Genomic DNA, 19918 nt, shown 5'->3' on the forward strand with positions numbered 1-19918 from the left:
TCCAGGACAAGGTTTGAAAAATATGAAAGAGGAAAGAATTCCACCTTTGGGAATTGAAAGGACCAAAATAACATGAGCCTTATAAGGTCTTGAGTAAAACCCAATCTGCAGCAGACCGAGGGCTGGGACAGCAGGGCTTGCCCAGGATGGCCCGACTCAAGAGTATCACTCCCCTCAAGAAATTCCCCAGCAGCACCACTACCACTATCCCTAAATCCAAGAGACACAAAAGAAAGGCAAAAACATCAAGCCCGGATTAAGCCTGCTGCCAGTTTTCTTTTCAGCCCTGGCCACTTTCTAGTTCATATAGCATGTTAAAGCCAGAAAGGGGGCAGGGGGGAGGGATAAAATGGGAGACTGGGATTGACATATACACACTACTATATATAGAATAGATACTTAATAAGGACCTACTGTATAGCACAGGGAACTCTACTCAATACTCTGTAATGACCTATATGGGAAAAGAATCTTAAAAAGAGTAGATATATGTATATGTGTAACTGATTCACTTTGCTATACAACTGAAACTAACACAACATTATAAATCAACCGTACTCTAATAAGGATTTAAAAAAAAAAAAAAAGAAGGACATCCCTGGTGGTCCAGTAGTGAAGACTCTGCGCTTCCACTGAGGAGGCACAGGTTCGATCCCTGGTCGGGGAAGTTCCACATGCCGCACGGTGCAGCCAAAAAAAAAAAAAAGGCAGAAGGACCTTGAAGATCACCTGGTAGGAGGATTCAAAGCAGCTGCCCACGGCAGTCACCTGGGAAGCTCCTCAGAGATACAGACCCAGAGCCCCTGCCCCAGTGATTCTGACCCATCCGTCAGGAGGGGCCCAGCATTGGTGTTTTTAAAGCTCCCTGCTGGCTCCAATGTGCAGCCAGGGTTGAGAACGGGGGAATCGTGGGCTTAGGGTGGGAACAGACATATGCTCCAGAGCCAACAGACCTGGGATAAGATTGCAGCTCTGCCACTTGGCTGTGGACCAGGACAGTGGCTAAACATCCTGGAGCTGCTGAGGGACGGGATGAATAATCACTCTACTTGCTGCTGTGAGGATTAAATGAGATAACACAGATAAGGCACTTAGCACCTCTCTGTGCCTCAGTTTCCATATCTGTGAAATGGAGCAATAATGCTTCCCTCTTAGGGTTCCAGGAAGGAGTAAATAAAGGCTTGTAAAACTCTTAGCAGAGGGTCTGGCCCACGATAAATACCCCAGGGTGCACTGTTTCTCTTCCCCCTCCTTCCCCTCCACCCCTCCTCCAGCTAACAGGGTCCCTGTATGCACTCACCTCTTCACACTGAGCCCGGCCACCCCTCACATATGGAATGGTTCTGGGCCCCAGTCTGTTTGTCCTGTGCCATCCCCCACATGGTCACAAATCCACTTACTGAATGAGCAGAGGGGGGAGGAGCCCCCAGGGAAGTCGGAGGAGGGGACCCTGACTTGATATCTATAATACAGTCCTCAGTGGGGAGCGAGCATCAAGGCCACGGGGGAACCATCTTTCCCCACAGCCATAGACAATAACCCAGACCCCACCTTGGCCTTCTGCTCTGTGGTGCACGCACCTCCCTCCCGTCATCTCGAGGGCCCCAGGCTCAGCAGTCAGACCCAGGACAGGCACTGTACCCCCAGCAATAACTTATCAAGAGCCTTGTGGGGTACTGCAGAAGTTCCCATGGGAAAATGCTCACCCTATGTAATTAGGTCAAAAGGTGAGCTGGGGGGCTTCCCTGGTGGCGCAGTGGTTGAGAGTCCACCTGCCGATGCAGGGGACACGGCTTCGTGCCCCGGTCCGGGAAGATCCCACATGCCGAGGAGCGGCTGGGCCCATGAGCCATGGCCGCTGAGCCTGCGCGGCCGGAGCCTGTGCTCCGTGGCGGGAGAGGCCACAACAGTGAGAGGCCCGCGTACCGCAAAAAAAAAAAAAAAAAAAAGGTGAGCTGGGAAACAGCATGTGCAATAAAACACAGTTCTATAAAATATTGATATATATATACATATGTACACTTTATAGCAAGGAGGCTGGGGAGGAACACACAGTGATAGAATTAAAGGTTGCTTTTAGTCTATCATTTTCTGTACTTTCCAATTTTTCTACAATAAACATGCATGACTATTAGAAAAAAAGAAAGAAAGGGAGAAGGAAAACACATCCCAGGCAACACTGAGCAACAGATCGGCCAACGCGGGCTCCCTCGTGCCCTGGAGTCCTGCCCCAGGCAGACCCACACCCCTTGAGGACAGCGGGAGCATCTGGTCCTCACATCTCATTTAGCCTCCACTTTACAGAGACGACATGGAAGGTTAAGCAGATCAGACAATGAACGGGTCCTCGGTTGTGGAGCTGATGTGGAAGACAGGCAAGGTCCAAACCAGATCTATGCAGGAGACGGGAGGACAGGGGTTAGAACACTGGGTCTGGAAGCCAACCAGGTTCAACCGTGGCTCTGCCTCATCTCAGCTCCGTGTCCTGAGGCTGACAGCGTGTGTCCTCTGCACCTGCTTCTGCATCTGTAAAATGGGGATTACAGGAGCACCCACCTGTGAGTGTCACGAGCATTACTGGAGGCGGGAGAGGCTCTTAGAACAGGGCTTGGTGAATAATAAGTGCAGAAGACGCACAGGCCATTATTATCTGGCTACAGAGCCCATAAACACACCAAGGCACAGAACGTCAGCCCCCCGAGGGCAGGGACTGTCTGCCTCGGTCGCTGCAACGCCTGGCACATTGCAGGCACTCAGTAGAGAGGTGGAGGATGGAGGACAGAGGGGAAGGGCAGGGGGACTCCCAGCAGAACACTGATCTGGGGGGGCAGGGGGCTGCTGGGGAAGAGCAAACAGAGCCCCGGCCCTCTGGCTTTGAACCCAATCGCCACTACCTGCCACTCGGCTCCCTTGGACCAGTGACTGCACCTCTCTGGGCCTGCACGACGGGACCCATAAGAATTCCCTCTCTCCAGGGCTGCTGTGTTAGTCTCCTACTGCTGCTGTGACAGTTAACCACAACCTTAGTAACTTCAAACAACACAGATGTATATTCTCTTACAGCCATAAAGTTCCGAAATCCACAATGGGTTTCACTAGGGTAAAAGCAAGGTGTTGGCAGAGCTGTGCTCCTTCCGGCAGCTCTAAGGGAGAATCTGCTCCCTTGCCTCTTTCCAGCCTCTGGAAGCAGCCTTGGCTCGTGGCCCCTCCTCCATCTTCAAAGCCAACCACACAGCATCTCTCAATCCCTCTCTGACTCCACAGGCCCCCTTATAAGGATCCCTGTGATTCTGCTGGGCCTGCCTGGATAATCCAGCATCATCTCCCCATCTCAAGGCCCTTAACTTCATCACATCTGTACAAGGTCGCACATTCCCAGGTTCTGGGAATTAGAACATGGAAGTCTTGGAGAGGGACATTAATCTGCCTGCCACAGTTGTGCAAATCAAAATGAGATGCGTGTGGAAAGGGCTACATAAACTGTAACGTCCGTGCACACGTAAACTATTAGTGCCGTGTCTTCTTTGTGCCAGGCACTGGGATGGAAGATGCATAAGGCAGAGTCCTGTCACTGCAGGGATCCAGGGGTGGACTTGACACGTTCCTGAAGGGGGACTCGATGTAATGGATGCGAACCTGTGTACATTTTTTCAGGCCAGAGGCTGTGTGGCCTTCATACTGGGGACTCACAGGGTCTGTGACCCAAAGACCATAGCTCCTATATGGAAACCCCTTGTAGCCAGGGGTGGAAAAGGGCAAAAACAAAAACAAAAACACAGCTTTTCCAATTTAGGGACCGGCAAGGGGCCAGACAGAGGTCTTTCATGGGAAAAGGGTCCCCATAACCCTCCCATGAGGGACTCCACTGGGAGGGAAGCTTGTCTCTGTCAGTCCTCGGGTCCCATGGAGACCCTGCAGGACAGGACACAGGAGGCTACGAATGCTCTGGATCTGGGGAAACAGCAAGTTAAGGGCAAGCTCGGGATGCCAAGCAACTCCAGACTGGGTCTGCAGCCATCTCACAAGCCTTCGGGGACACCTCCATTTCCTCCCAGGGCCAGGGGCTACTCCAGCCTCGTCGAGCTGCCCCCCAAGAGCCCCCATGCTCCCCAGACCCTCGGCCCTCAGAAGCCACAAGGCCAGGCTGCAGGCAGGGCCTCCAGCACCCCGTTTCCATCCTGTTCAAACGCTGCTTCCCCAGGCCTGGTCTGATCTTCTCGACACCTGATGCGTCCAGGGAGGATGGGTCTCCTTGGCTCTCCCAGCTGCCCAGCTGCTTCCCTCAGGCTCCAGGCCCGGGTGAGAGACGCTGGCCAGTGGGCAACACGGTCCATCTTGCCTGGATAAGCCCAGGAAGGGGTAGGACAAGTACCTCCCGGGAGCCACTGAGGGTCTCTGCAGCCGGGCCAGGAGCCAACAGGAAATGCTGAGGCTGCAGTGGGGCCGGTGGGGATGGCAGTGAAGCTGGGCAGGAAAAGCAAACAAATCCAGAGGGCATGGCGCGCTCAGAGGTGAGAGACACGGCCCGAGTCCGGGAAACACAGGGAGCGGGCGACCTACGCGCTCTCATTTCCCAGCAAGTACTTACTGGGTGCTCAGGGTGGCTGTGAGTTCACAGGTTTCAAAGTCCACCGGAAAGGCCAACCCTGTGAGCTCCAGCGGATGGATGGCTGTGGAGTCAGACGGGCCAAGCTGCAGCCCTGCCATTCACCAGCTCTGCAAGATCTCGGGTAAACTACTTCAACTCTAAGCCTCAGTTCCTCATCTGCAAAATGGGCATAATCAGTAGCCCCGCCTCCTAGGGCTGCATTGCCTAGGAGATGAGATCTCGTGCAGGAAGCACTCAACTCGGACTGTGACTCAGGAAACAGCAGCCGACATGAGTGGCGTCGGCGGGATCAGCCCCTCGGCCGCTTGAGGCCTCCCTTCCCGCGGGCCTCTGTCCTGGCCTCAGTCAGCTGCCAGAGTCAGAACCCCGGGTCAGGGATTCTGTTTCCACACGGTTTGTTTTCTCTTCATTTTCACGGAGACACTGAGAGTCGCCTTTCAGACCCGGCTCCTCCTTCTGTCCATTGGAATCCATCGTTCATTCAACGGGGATGCCTTCGGCACTCGCCCTGTGCCTGGCACCGTGCTAAGCCGGGAGGATATGGCAGCAAACAAAATACCCGCCTCCCCCGCCAAGAAAAATCCCTGGCCCCATGGAGCCGGCCTGCAGCTGGAGACACCCTTCCGCACCCCTCCACCATCACGAGACCTCTGTGTGGGGCAAGAGGAGAGGGGGCTGCTTTTGCCCTGCTCCCATCTCAAGGGAACGGGCGCCACCCAGAACCACACACAGGCAGGGCCGAGGCCACTCTGCTTGGCTCCCCAGGTGGGGTCTATGGAACATTCCAGCAACAGCTTGGACACTACTCTCCCAAGAGCTCAAGAGGCAAAGTTAGATCTCATAAGAGGCAAAGTTCTTACCCCAATAAACACACACCGAAGGGGATCATTCCTATGGAGCCAGCCACCCCTCCCAGCATGAACCGAAGTCTGAAGTCCTGAGCTTAGATCCTGAGTCCCCAGCGCGTCCCTGGAGGGTCGGGTGATGGTCAAACACCTGGCCTCCGGTCGGAGAGGCCCTGGTTCTAAGTCTCTGTTGAATGAACATGTACCATCTATATGTAACTCTGGCCACCTAACTTCCCCAAGCCTCAATTTCCCACCTGTGACATGGGTAATGAAGTGTCCACTTCCTAGAGACAAGAGATGAGACTGGGCATTTAGCTTGGTGCCTGGTACACAGTAAACACAATCACTGTTATTACTATTATCATTCGCTATTATTGCTGTTGTCGTTGTTGCTGTTATCTGATAACACGTCCCATTTCGAAAAGAGAAAGTGGCAGCAGCTAGCCGAGCAGGCTGAAGGTTCTTTTCCCGGCAGCAGGACGGACGAGAGCCCAGGCCCCCTCACTCCTTGGGATTGTGGAGCAGCAGCGGGGCCCGACCCTAAAATCACCCCGTGGGCCTCGGCGCCACACACACTCAGCAAAGCCAGCAACTCTGCCTACCCCATAACAGCCTGGCTGCCTCCTCTGGGCAATCCCACCTACCAGGTGAAGGGACCCGGAAGTCCACAGGCCTCACAGCCAGACAGGGACCCGGTGCCCCTGTCCAGGTCACCTGGACTGCCCGTCAGCCTCAGCTGTCCTCGTAACCAGTGACGCAGCCCCGAATAAATGTTAACTTGCCCAATGACACACAGGTATTAAGTGACAGGTGAGACGCGAAGCCAGCTCTCTGCGGCTCAGAGCCCGAGCTCCCAGGCCCTCGAAGACCCGGACTCCAGCCCTCACTTTACCCACGGTGCTCCCACCCGCTTCCCTCCCCAGCTGTGGATGAGAGCTGGGGAGGGAGTGAGGTCACTTTGAGGCTGCCCGGATCTGGGCAGTGGTTCTAACTGTGCTGTCAGGAGCCTCGAGTCAGGCAGCCCTTGCTTTTCTCGAGGCCAGGTAGGCAGCGAGGCAAAGCCCAAGGCCATTTCCAAGCCTTCAGGCAGAGGGACCGTGAAAGAAATGCAGTGAGAAGAGATGAAATGCCCTCTGCATGGAGATTTGCTTATTCAAAGCAATGTCTGCTGAGTGACTACCTTTGGGAAAATTTTTTTAAAAAAAACAAAAGAAAGAAAGAAAATCAAGATATTTTTTTTTCCCTTTGTCTTGGATACCAAGGAGAAGGAAAGCGATCTGGATTGACTCTTCTCCCAGAGGACTCCAGAGTGGAAATTCACCATCCGGGGAAGGAGGTGGAACTTAAGTAAACGGAGACCTGGAAGGGAGGGAACAAAGCTGGGAGCAGCACAGAGACACTTGAGGGACAAGGAGTCAGGAGGCCTCCAGCATCTCACTGGGGGACTGTGGGCAAGCCCCACCCCTCAGTCTCTCCATCTGTAAAATTAAGGGGGCGAGAAAGGAAGTCTCTCGGGACTCCTGCTGGGAGTCACAGCCCACGAATGCCCCATCAAGGGCTCTCAAAAGTGATGTTTATTCACACCTGTTGGCAACCCAGGCCCAGCCCAGGAGTCAGAGGCACTGGGCACACAGTCTCCGCCCCTTCGGCCCCATCGCACTGGAAACATCCAAACTGGTCAGGAGGCAGGAGCAGAAGCAACCAGCCTCACTTATTCCTCGCGATGCTTAGTGGCGGAGAACACGTCCATCTTACAGATGCAGAAACTGAGGCTCAGAGAGCTTCACAGAGCCCAAAGCCACCCAGCTAGTGAAGGGCTGAGTGAGGATTTGAACCTCCAGGAGACGGTGTTCAAGGGAGCTGGGCCAACACCAGGACCAGGTATAGGATAGGTGGGCATGCTACGGAATGGCGGGTGGTGGGTTAAAGGCAGAGGCCGGGCCCCTCTCCCAGAAACGCGTGGCCCACACTGAATGATTCTGACGCAGTATAGCACCAGCTCTGGGGGCCACTGCAACGAGGCCTCCACGGGGCACCAGCGCCAGCCAGACACAGCGTCTGGCCGCAGTCACCAGGATCTCCAGGACACACAGAGAGAAGGCGACAGGGCCAGGCCAGACAGCTATGCTCCTGACTCTGAGGTCAGGGAACCAGGGTCTCCAGAAGGATGGCCCGAGAAAAGCAAGTACCAGACTCCCGGAAGGGGTGCACTGGCTGGCGGCCCACACCGTTTCCCAAGCCCCTGCCCCCGTCCCTGCTCAGTGGCTCCCTCGTGTGGAGCCCTCCTCTCTCTCCCCCGGTGAATTTATGCTCCCTTGCTCAGCCTAGCCCCACTCCGGTCAGTGTCCCTGTTCCCTGGCACCCTCTGCCCCCCCTGGATGAGTCTGCTTCCCTGTTCAGACTGAGTTTCTGGGTGGCTTTATTCCTGGCCCAGCCTGGAGGGATGTAACCCCTGGGAGATCACAGCAATGTCAGGACTTCCCAGCCCAGGTGCAGAATCGCTGATTCATTTCAGGTCCCTAACCAGGGAGGAGAGACCCTGGCCCCTCTTCTGGTGGTAATTACACAGTGGCAAGCCCAGCAGAAACCCTCCCAGGATCCATCCATTCCAACAAGCAAATGAGCACAAACAAGGACTCCTAGGCTTGAATTTGAATCCAGAACTGCCCTGGCTCCCGGACCCAGGGCCACAACCTGCATCTCTGAGACCTCCAGCTGGGTGACACCCACCTGAGAATTAGCTGCCCGATTCAGCTCACTCTAGAAAAACAAAGGGAGGCTCAGACACCCCTCCCCAGACTAGGGCAGCCAGGATTTAAACTCAGGACCCCAGGGGCCCCGGCCATCAACTCCAGGGCCTAGATCCACCACTGAGGCTTCCCCTAGGACTCTCTAAACACCCAGTTCCTGAAAGCCGAACAGTGAGCACCAGTGAGCAAAGCTCCAAGAGGCCTCAGCTTTCACAGCCCCCAACTCCCGAATGCGCCGTCCAACTTGCTGAAGACCACAGAGGGAGTGGTGGTAAAACTGCCTTGATTAGGTGCCTGCGGTGTCTCTAGGTGTCTTACCCAGCAGTTCTTCATTCTTCTATGGAGGAAGCAGTGGCCCATTTTACAGATGAGAAAACCAAGGCCTGGGGGACTGGGACTTACACAAGGACCCAATACCAGTGCTGGACCCAGAGTACGATGCCGGCAATCACCCCAACACCCAGGGGTGTTAGCCTTTAGGCTGCCCTGACTCAGACAGACTCCCAGGTGGAGAAGGGCAGAGTCCCCAGCAACAGTCACAGGAAAGGGAGCAGGAACGATACTGGCAAAACAAATGGCGATGGCAAAGACAATTACAGAGGGTGGCACCGCGCGGAGCACCAGAGAGCTGTTTAATTCCCAGCCACAGCCCAAAGGAGTGGGTGGCTACTTCATTGTTTTCATTTTGCATGTGAACAGACTGACTTTGGAGAGTTTATGTGACTCCTTCTAGCCACACAGCTGGCAAGGGACAAAGCCAGGATGTGGAGCCAGGCCTGCTTTCTACTTCACATGCTTGTGGGAAAAATAAAGGAAAAAGTAACACGTTTTAGGGACTGACCTCTTCCCTCCAGCCCAGGGATCCTGAAATGCGTTTCTCCTTAGCCAAAGACCTGCCCTGAGCCCTCACAGCCGCAGCTCCACCCCTTCCCACACCTCCTGCCCGGTCTCTCCTCGTTTTCCAGCTGCCAGAGCAAAAGAACGAGGCTCACTTACTGTGTCTGGGGTGGTGCAGCCGCTGGGTCTGGGTCTGCGGGAGGAGAGCAGAGGCAGAGCCCGTCAGGCCAGCGGCTGGCCCGAGGGACTCAGCGCATCCCCGCCCCCTTTCCCAGCTTCCCCGGGGGCCCCAGAGACGGGGCCGCCAGCCCGGTGCCTGCTGCGTCCCTGCCTGCCCTCCCCCAGCCCCACACTACCATTACGCTCCCCTACCAGTCCTACCTGCCTGTCCCCACCCCCAGCCCCATGGCCCACATCCCAGCTCCGACCAGAACCAGTAACGCTGCCTGCTCTGGGCCTGCCCTCACCCGCAGCCCCTCGAGGAGCCCCTTGTCCCCAAGCCTGCAGGAAGTTCCTGCCGGTCCAGTCCCCAGTCCCTCCCGATGAAGCTGCCATTTATCGCCGGCCTTATCAGGGCCTTCCTGCCCCCAGGGCTCCCGGAGGCTGCTGCTCTGGCGGCTGTGATTCCCTGGGAGAAGCTGTGGGGAGAGGGGAGCTTCAGGGAGACAAGTTCTGGGAAGTAACTGTCACTGAAGCACAACCGACAGCCAACCACTGCCATTGACGGCCAACCACTGCCACTTAGGACGTGCCAAAGTGCACCAGATGCTGCAGGAATGCTAGGAATCTCCAATTCCCAACGGGAGCGATGGAATGCAGCTTCTTCCCAGTGGTCTGTCTTCCCTTCCTGCTTTCTGGGGACGGTGGAGGAGCCACAAGGCATCCTCCATGCAGCCCTGAGCTCCCTGTAGCCCCGGAGGCCCGGAAATGGGAAGACCCTGGGCTTGCAGAGCACCTTACCAGCGACGGGGGCGGAGTCCAAGGGGATCAGTGGGGCATCTTCCGCCTCCTTCTCTGGAGCAGCGCCTGGGACGCCCAGGCCAGCACTGGTGTCCTCGTCATCATCGTCACTGTCATCAAACTCAAAGGCCTCGCCAGGGTCGTCCTCTGCCTCGGGGGAGGGGCCTGGGCCTCCAGGAAGCAGCGGATCTCCTGGAAGGGAGGAGGAGTTAGCCTGCTGTGGGGTCTCAGGGTTTGGTCCAGAGAGAGGGCTGGAAGTGGGGAGCAGCTGGGGGTCCGAGAGAGAGCACGCGGGCAGTTCCCAGAGACTAGATTAAACCCATGCCCAGGTCAGGTGGCCCTCCTGTGCCCCGAGGTTCCCGTGGGTGGCTTGGGGCTCTAAGCAGATGGGCAGTAGAGGGAGGGCAGGGAGCAAGCTTCCAAGCGAGCGTGTGTGCATCTGGACTTGAATGGAAGTCTCTGGTTGTCTTGTTTTCTACTTTCCTATTTTGTAAGCAAGGGGGGTTTATAAATGCATCTGCCCACGTGCGTCTGGGCACACACCTTCGTGTGTATTTCCATGTGTGATACGTCTTTGCATATATGCGAATGAGCTCGGCACCCTGCGCTTTATTTGGTATGCACGGGGGAGGGGAGCCTGAAGGCAGCCAGCTTTTGGGTACCAGGGCACAGACTGGCTGGGGCAGGGCTCCCAGCATGAAGGTCAACCCGGCCTTACTCCCTGCTTCTCTCCCCTGGGAGGACCCCTGCCCGCATCCCTTCTCTGTCTTAGCCTCTTGTTTTCTTCATCTGTTCCTGTAAAATGTGTAATGATTTATTTTGCCCCTTTAAGGGGGGCAGGTCCTGGCCTGGGGTATGTCGCCAGCCACATCAGTAAACAAAGGATGTTGCAGCCATCGAAGCATCAGCCACTGCAGCGATCCCAGTGGTGCACCCTGAGGGGATTCAGGACCGAAAGAACAGGATGCTGGCCCCAGATAGCTAAAGCGCATATCAAAGGAATGATTTCAAAGAGCCCAGCCTCTTGCACTTCCCATATACAGAAGAGTGCTAAATTCATTAACTTGAGATGCCTGGTTTTCTTTAGTTAACAGTAATCTTCTGATGTTCTCACTACCTGATCTTTGTTGCAAAAACTCCTATATATCCTGGCTCTCCGCTCACCTCTTAGGAGCAGTCCCTCAGAGCTATCTGAGAGGCTGCCTCCCGGGCTTAAGTCCTCAGTAAGTCCGTCAAGTAAAACATAAACATAATTCTCTCCTCTTAGGTTGTGCATTTTTTTTCAGTCGACGGGCAGAACTCAGAAAACTTGAACACGAACTTCACTTGTTTCATTCAACAAGTGAAGAAATGGATCCTCTATCCTAAACAGCGTAACAAGCCCTCGCCTTTGGCCCTTTTCAGCAAGCTGAGATCCCCCAGTCTTCTTCCTTAGAAGACTTCTTTTCTAGAATCTGAGCCTAAACAGAACCTCAAGTATCCATTTAGCCCATCTCCCTACCTCGTGCAAACCCACTCCCAAACCAAGGGACAACGTGGGCTGGTTTGAAGCTGATCGCCCCTCCCTGGGCTGCCCGGAGCAGGCCTGTCACAGCTCACGTCACACATTTTAGAGCATGAGCTTGGGGCCCACCCAGTCCTGTCTGGGTCCCCTTCACCTCTCTGAACCTTGGTTTCTTCCCTGTAAACTGGAGAATGAGACAACAGCACCTACCTCATAAGGTTAATGTGAATGTGACGTGAGATGTGGGTCAGGGTTTCTCAGCCTCCTATCGGGGCTGCATGGTCTTTGTGCTGGGGGGCTCTATAGGATGTGTAGCAGCATTCCTGCCCTCTACCCTCCAGCTATGACAACCAAAAATGTCTGCAGACATTGCCAAATGTCCCCTGGGGGACAAAACTGCCCCCTGGTGGAGAACTGCTCTTGGCATAGTGCCTGGGATGTGAGTGTTACACAGGGACACCTGCTGTCATTTCTGTCCCCTCCCTGCCCGAGATCCTTGAGGACAGGACTGTCCACAGATGGATCGATAAGTAAATGGGTGGGGAGGTGGATGGAGCAGAGAGACAGCTAGACGGGCCAACGGATGGACAGATGGACATATCTGATTCTAGCAGTCTCATTGACCAGAAAAATCCAAACACCCCCCCGCCCCACCCACAGTGACCTGGGGTTTCCAGAGCAGAACATTTTAGGTGCAAGTGTATCAAATTCAAGAAGACCCTTCCTCAGCTGCTTGACTGCAGCAGAAACGCAGAGCTGACAGGCCCTCCCCAGTCACATTTGGTATCACTTTTGATATTGCTTTCCACACTTGCGTTTTGGACAGCATATGTACACACACATATAAAATGTGCGTGTACAGCATCTTCTACTGTTCTCCCCTTGCTCATTCCACTCCAGCCACACCGGTCTCCTTGCTGTACCGTGAAAGCGCCAGCTCTGCTCCTGCCTCAGGACATTTGCACTTTCAGTCCTGGGGTCCAGAATGTTCTTTCCCCCAGGCGTCTTCTCCTGCTCTCACCTCCTTCAGGTCTTTACCATACGTCAGCTTCCAACGAGGCTGCCAGGACCAAAGCTGCCCCCAGTGACACCCGGGGGCTCCCGATTGGCCATGCCTGCTTTCTTTTTCTCTGTGGCCCTTATCAGCATGTGACACACAGTGTGTTTTATTTATTTTACTGTCTGTCTCCTCTGCTAGAATGTAAGCTTCCTGAGGGCAGGTGTTCTTGTCTGTTTCACTGTCATATTCCCAGCATCTGGTAATGTGCCCGACATATGGTAGGCACATAATTATTTGCTGAATACACACACACACACACACACACACACCCCTACTGTCAGGTCTATGGGTTGCAGTTTTAAAAGTTTAAAAAATACTGGAATAAATGACCTCAAAGTCCCTGCCCACTATTTCTGGACCACCAGATTCAGACCTATCCTGACCAAAGGGGCTTCAGTGCCCATGGTCCTGCCCTCTTGAATCTGCTGGGCATACAGTGTGGGGAGGCTTCCCTTTGCACGTGGCCTGTATCATTGTAGTCACTACGGTTTCACAGTCAGACCACCTGGGTTCAGACTCCAGCTCTCCCTTATACTGGCTGTGCGAGTGTCAAGTTATTTCACCGCCCTTCCCCCTGCCCCACCAAGCTGCAGTTTCCTGATCTGTCAAATGAGGACAATAATATAACTGCCTTGCAGGGTTGTTGGGAGGATGGAATGAATTGACAGACATTAAAGCACCCAGTGCGAGGTATGGGCTCGCTAAATGTCAGCTGTTCTTACAATGACGATTCTACTTACCATCACTGTCATTGCAACATCATTATCATTATCGTTATTACTATTATTATTGCCTTGAGTCATAGCCCAGGCCCTGACCCTGGGTGAGATGGAGAGCCCCTCCCCATTCACAGGCCAGGCCCAGCCCCAGGTGACCCGGCCCCCAGGCTGTGTCCAGGGACTTAGGTTATTTCTGCACCTTCCCCCTTTAAGAGTACAAATGGCTTCAGTGAGCCCAGCAATCAACACAGTCATGCCCGCATGCAGTGAACTGTCCCCGAGAGCCCCTGGGCCGGGAGGTTCAAGCGGAAGACAGACGTGGCCCCTCAGTGTCAAGGAGCTCACTACAGGGTGAGGCAGGCGGATACAGCCAGAGAACAACGTAAAAGCCCAGGGACTGAGCCGGTGCTACAGAGAGGAGGGGGCTTCTGTGGGGCGCGGCTTTGGCACAAGGCTGCCCCTGTGCAGAGCCTTAAAGGGGGAGCAGTGGTCTGACAGGCTCAGGTTACGGGTCGGGGGCTATTCCAGGCTGAGGCCAGAGCAGAGAACAGCAAGTGGCGCAGCGGAGGTGAAGACGTGAGCAAGGATGATGGGGGTGAGAACACGGCTGCGAGGTGCTGGGGGGATTTGAATTTATTCGTGAAGACCATGGGAAGCTCTCAAAGAGTCAGAAAGTGGCAAAGATACTAGTTCAACCAGATGAAACCAGCCCGCAATGTCAGATACACACAGAACAGTAAACTTTCATCAAATGTTTGCTGAATGGAACTGAATTGATTTCATCATAAGATACTTTCGCTCTCAGTTTGCATGTCTGGCCCCTTGGTGTGTAGGAGAAAGGGTTCAGGGTGCCTGGGACAGCGGCGAGGGGTGCGGACATCCTGGAACCCAAGGCCACGGCCATGAATCAGAAAATGACCTTGTTCCCAAGATTCTGTTCCGGATCCTGAGACCCAGGCAATTAGGCACGGCTCCTTATCAGAAGGAAAAATCAGGAGGCCCATCCCTGGATAATTGAGAGCTGAACTGAGCCCTTCCCACCCATCCAGACAGTTGGCAGGGCTGGAGGTGACCACACACGCCTGTGATGTTCATGGACATGCCCCGTCCTCGGGAGAGCCCACCCCAGCGAGTCCCCAGCGAATCCAGAAGGCTGGGACCCAGGAAGCCACCCACGCTATGGAGAAGGTGTGACTACCGTGCTGGTCCCCCACCCTTCAGAAAAGAACACGGAGGCTCGGGGTGGGATGGGGTGGGGTGGGGGAGAGTCCTCCCTGGGCTCTGCCCGGGGGCTCAGAGCACAGCACAGGCGGCCCGTCCTGCCAACACCCCAGTGATAGCAGCTGCCGTGCACTGAGCCATTGATTACCACACGCCAGGGTCCCACCTGCATTTAAACCTCGAAACGCCACAGCAGAGGGTATCGTTATTATCCCCATGTTTGTGGGTGGTGAAATGGAGCCAGAGAGACACCAAGTCACTCAGCTGAGCTCACAGTGGCAGTGGCAGGGTTGGACTGGAGAAAAAGCCCTGGCTTGTTACCATTCTGCTAACTGCCACTCCCAAAAAGAACAAGAGGCCAGGAAGCTGGGCCCAATGGGAGAAATGGCCTTGCCTCCAGCTCCTCCAGGATGGGGTCCCGATTCTACCAGCAGTGTCCAACACCGTTAGGGTTGCCGGATAAAAATACAGGACATCAAATTGAATTTCAGATAAAAAAACAATATTTTTTAGTCTAAGTACGTATTTTTCTGCTTTTTTTTTTTTACCTTTAGCAGCCCCACCACTGCTAGGTGACCCGGCCTCCTGGGCTCCTTAGCAGATGGAGATGGATGGCCCCGCCCTTCCCCTGAGCCCCAACTCCCCACTCAATTCATAAGCTTTACCCTCAAGCACACCTCAGTCCCCAGAGGGGCTCTGCTCGTCTCTCCAGGGGACCTCAGGGAGAAAGGTAAGGAGTCAGCCCTTACCTGGAGCCCGCTCTATGAGGAGGAAATCTTTATTTCCATGTTGTAGGCAAGGAACCTGAGGCAGAGGGGTGAAGCCACTGGCCCAAGGGCACACAGCTAACCACCAGTAGGGCCAGATTCACACCCGAGGTCAGCCTACTCCAAAGCTAGTGGCCCTGGGGCAGGCCCCACGGCCCGTTCCGAGGCGGGAGAAGCAGGCACCCGGAGTACCATACCTATGGCAGCCTGTGGAGGATGGGAGGAAGCCATCAGACAGGGTGCAGCTCACCGGCACCGTCCCAGCGCTCGCCTGCAAACAGAAGGCCAGAAATCTGATCAGAGGGCGTTCAAGGCTGAAGTTCCAGCGACAGAGAAGGCTCACTGACTCGTGACCTGTGCACGCCAGCCTGCCGGCTCTCACCCTATTCCCCAGCCGCTTCGGGAGCACAGGACAGCGCCAGCAAGGGCCCAGCCCTCACCTTCGTAAATCATTAACCTGCAGAAAAACCAGCAGCGGCAGAACCCTAAGCCATCTTCCCAGAAGGCCGCTGCCTCCACGGACCTTCCTCTGCCCAATACCAAGGAACCTCGGGAGCCTGCTGGGTCCAGCTAGGCTGACAGGTGGGTCCCCACTGGCTGACAGGTGAAACTCCAGCCTCAGAAGCCAGGATCACACTCAGCCCCCGTGTCGCAGAAGCTGGATCACACCTGAACCGTCATGGACGTGGCCGGACACTTTCTCCTCCACGGGCGCCCTTGGGTCCAGCCGCCGCTCTCCCCAGCTCCCGCACCAGTGGTCCCACGGAAGGCCATTCACTCTCTCTCTGTCTCTCCCTGTGCTGCACCCACGAGGTTGGCCACTTAGCACATGGGTGTGAGGGAAATAAAGCGCTTCATGGAGACAGGTTGCTCGAGATCGGGGGGAATCCCAAATGCTGGGAGCTGGGGGCAGTTTCTCCAGGCCTCGCAGTGGAGGATCCCGCAACCAAGAAGCCAGTGCCTCCACCGGGCTTCCCGGGCCCTGGAGCCAAGCTTGCCCGATGCCTCCTGCAAAGCAGTGACGTAAAGAGTTCTCCCCACTCCCGGTTCACACCCCCGATTCTGAGCTAGAGGCAGTCCTTCTAGACTTCCTGGGAAGGAGGGGATCGACCCTGGAGGGAAAGCCCCAAGCCCTCCTTTCTAATCAGCGCCTGAAACAAACTGGCTGCGAGGCTATTTTCCTTTCCAATCCTTAGAGCCTCTATTTGTGTTAGCTGGTTTCCTAAGTAAAAATAGGATGCATGTGAAGGGCAATTAATTAATAACAGCAAACATCTATGCAGCGCCTACTGTAAAGTGCTCATTATTCTGAGCACTTTACAAATATGAAAATCTAAATTATGAGAAAATGAGGCCCAGGGTGGTTAAGTAAGTAGCCCAAGATCACACAGCTAGTAGGCAGCAGAGCCAGGGGGTGAACCCAGGCCATGGGCCCCAGTGCTCATTATGTAACCACCATGCTCTACTGTCTCTCAAAGTCCAAAACAATACAAAAGATGTGCAATGAAAAGTCAGTCTCTCAAATCCCCCAGGACTGACCACTATTACTGGTTTCTTATGAATCTTTCCAGAACTATGCCATGTAGGCACCAGCTTGTTTATCCGTATGTATGCCTTGTTTTAGACAGGAGGAAGCACACTGCACACCCTGTGGTGCAACCACGTTTTTAAAAAATTTTTTTAATTAAAGTATACTTTATTTACAATGTTTCAGGCGTAGAGCAAAGTGATTCAGTTATACATGGGCACGTGTGTGTATATATATTCTTTTTCAGATTCTTTTCCATTATAGTTTATGACAAGACATTGACTACAGTTCACTGTACTATACAGTAGGTCCTTGTTTACCTATTTTATACATAGTAGTGTGTTAATCCCAAATTGCTAATTTATCCCTCCACCACCCCCTTCCCTTTTGGTAATCATAAATTTGTTTTCTATCTGTTTTGTAAATAAGTTCATTTGTATCAGTCTTTTTAGATTCCACATATAAGTGATGTCACATATCTGTCTTCTCTGTCTGACTTACTTCACTTAGCAACCACGTTTTTTGCTTAAGGATCTCCATGATCAATTCAGAACAGTACACAGAAATCAGTCTCACTTTTTTAATGGCTGCGTGGTATTTTGGGGCGGATGGGATATACCATAATTGACATAACCCCTATCAAGGGACACTGAGGTTGTTTCCAGGCTTTGGTGGTGTAAAGCCTTCCTCCATACACTTGGCCTTGAGCGCATTGGTGCATGAACCTGTCAGTCACACTCCTAGGCGGGATCTGTTGGGTCAGAGAATTGCACTTTTCATTCTGACTGAATGCAAATTGCTCTCCACTAAGTATGTGACTGTGTCTTTTACCCACACTGAAAAAACTCTCAGCAAAGGTTGGGGAAAGCAAACTAAAATGTCTGCAAATCCCTTCGCAAGTTTAAAAGTCAAACAACAGCTGCATAGCAGTCCCCCTGCAGGTCCGTCCGCCCTGTGGGCTCATTCAGAACCACTGAAGAAGGAGCAGGGAGACATACCCATTTTGCAGGAAGAAAAAGGAAGGTACCCAGCCCAGGTTCATGTGCAAACTGCTCCTTAAATATTTTCTTTAAGGTATGTACATTGTGTTTTAGACATAATGCCATTGCACACTTAATAGACTAAGGTATAGTGTAAACATAACTCTTATATGCACTGGGAAAAATAAAGCGTGACTCTTTACTGCAGTATTCACTTTATTGCGGTGGTCTGGAACCCAACTCAAAGTATCTCCCCGGTACGCCTGTACTAGTCATGGTAACTTTGATCACTTAGTTAAAGTGATGTCTCCCTGAGGTTTCTCCACTGTAAAGTTACTATTTTCCTTTGTAATTAATAAACATCCTGTGGGGAGAAATATATATATATATTTTTTCTGATCGAGCAGAAGCCCAGGATCCTTCCCTCTAGACCAGAAAGTCCAATGTCCTCTCCTTTTTCCTCATTTTCAGGGATGATTCCTGCCCTCCCCTCCAAGCCCAAGGCTTTTCCCAGAAAGGAACAGAGACATCAAAATATAAGGAGCCCAGAGATTTATCTGCATTATTTCATTAACAGATGAGGAAACCAAGGCTCAGAGAAGTAAGGATTTGCCCAAGGTCACAGAGGAAGTGAACAAAGTGACAACACGGATTCAATCCAGGGGTATTGACCCCAAACCCTAGTCTCAACCCCTTAATCACACGGCCTCCCTGGACTTCAGGGCTGGCATCTGGGAGGCGTTTGCTGCAGACTAATCGGGGGCAGTGAGGTCCCCGGGCAAGGGCCCAGGCCAGCAAGCCCCGTGCACACCCACAGGCCTGTGGCCACCATTTTGCACACACGTGCCCCAAGGCTCAGAAGGATGTGAGTGAGGGAATAGGCATGGCTCAGAGCAGCGCAACTCCCTGCTAGAGACCTTCACGGCACAATAATTAGAAAAGAATTCAAGGCTACCTGATACCACCTGGGCCCACTACTCAGTAGCCATAATACCTTGAATGAGTTACTTAACCCCCGTCTCTGTGCCTCAGTTTATTCATCTGCAAAATGGGGATTAAAAAGTACCTACTGGGGCTTCCCTGGTGGCGCAGTGGTTGAGAATCTGCCTTCCAATGCAGGGGACACGGGTTCGAGCCCTGGTCTGGGAAGATCCCACATGCCACTGAGCAACTAAGCCCATGCACCACAACTACTGAGCCTGCACTCTAGAGCCTGCGAGCCACAACTACTGAGCCCCCGTGTCACAACTACTGAAGCCCGCACGCCTAGAGCCCGTGCTCCGTAACAAAGAGAAGCCATCCGCAATGAGAAGCCCACGCACCGCAATGAAGAGTAGCCCCCGCTCACCGCAACTAGAGAGAGCCCGCGCACAGCAACAAAGACCCAATGCAGCCAAAAATAAATAAATAATTTTTTTAAAAAAATACTTCTAAGAAGTACCTATTTCATGGGGTTCTTAAGAAAATTAAAAGTAAATACATACAACACTCTTGGAGGGGTCCCTGGGACACGGTAGTCTCTGGCTGTCATTAACGCCCAGGGCACAGACTGTGATGACCAAAGCTCTACCTTGGGAGTCGGGGATCCAGGCTGGAGTCTCATCTCCACTGGCAGGTGAGCTGAGCCTTGGTGTCCTCATCTGTAAAATGGGGTTCCTGCTACCTGGCCCATGGGACTCCCAGCAGCATCCCTGAGGTCAACCACAAAGCCCCAGCAGGCTCAGTCAGTGCCAAGATGCCCATCCTTGACGTGTCGCCACCAAAATGGGAAACAGCAAATGGGACCGTGTGTCTGGGTTCTGCATCCCAGGAGATACCCTGGAGGAGGCTCAAAGGGGAACCCCAAGGGCTTCCAAGCCGTGAGGGGCTGGGGGCAGCCAAGTCCATCTGTGGGCTGGGCTCTGCCTCCTCCTCTCGGTGTGACCCCAGGCCCCACCTTGGCCTCTCAGAGCTGCAGCCTCCATCTCTGTAAAGTGGGCATGACAGCACCCGCCCGGAGGATGCCACAGCCAGGAGCCGGGGCATATAGGTGTGAACACGAGCAGACATGTGGGGTTGCTCAGCTATTTCCTTTTTTTATTTTTTTTTTAAGTCTTCCTTGAGCTATGCATGGTCTGCAAGCTTCAAGGTCGGAG

At 53.7% G+C, this 19918-nt stretch overlaps 1 protein-coding gene across 12 annotated transcripts in view; it reads right to left on the reverse strand.

Annotated features, from left to right (window-relative positions):
* Positions 1-19918, reverse strand: part of ARHGEF10L (Rho guanine nucleotide exchange factor 10 like) — a 159808-nt gene that overhangs the window by 93963 nt on the left and 45927 nt on the right. For 9 of the 12 annotated variants that reach the window (XR_003433416.1, XM_027109987.1, XM_027109989.1 and 6 more), the window contains 3 exons: positions 15473-15546; positions 10005-10196; positions 9204-9237 (listed from right to left, as the gene is read on the reverse strand). Coding sequence is in view for 10 of the 12 variants with exons in the window: in XM_027109987.1 (XP_026965788.1) it covers positions 9204-9237; positions 10005-10196; positions 15473-15506 (260 nt within the window). In the remaining 2 variants the exon portion in view is untranslated. Of the gene's footprint in view, positions 1-9203; positions 9238-10004; positions 10197-15472; positions 15553-19918 lie in introns of those variants that run through there. The other 3 variants (XM_027109988.1, XM_027109998.1, XM_027109993.1) reach the window with 3 other exon arrangements.

The sequence above is a fragment of the Aethalodelphis obliquidens genome, unplaced genomic scaffold (assembly GCF_003676395.1).
Source record: "Aethalodelphis obliquidens isolate GAN/ISIS:26980383/991018 unplaced genomic scaffold, ASM367639v1 scaffold9, whole genome shotgun sequence".
NCBI classification, from domain to species: Eukaryota; Metazoa; Chordata; class Mammalia; order Artiodactyla; family Delphinidae; genus Aethalodelphis; species Aethalodelphis obliquidens.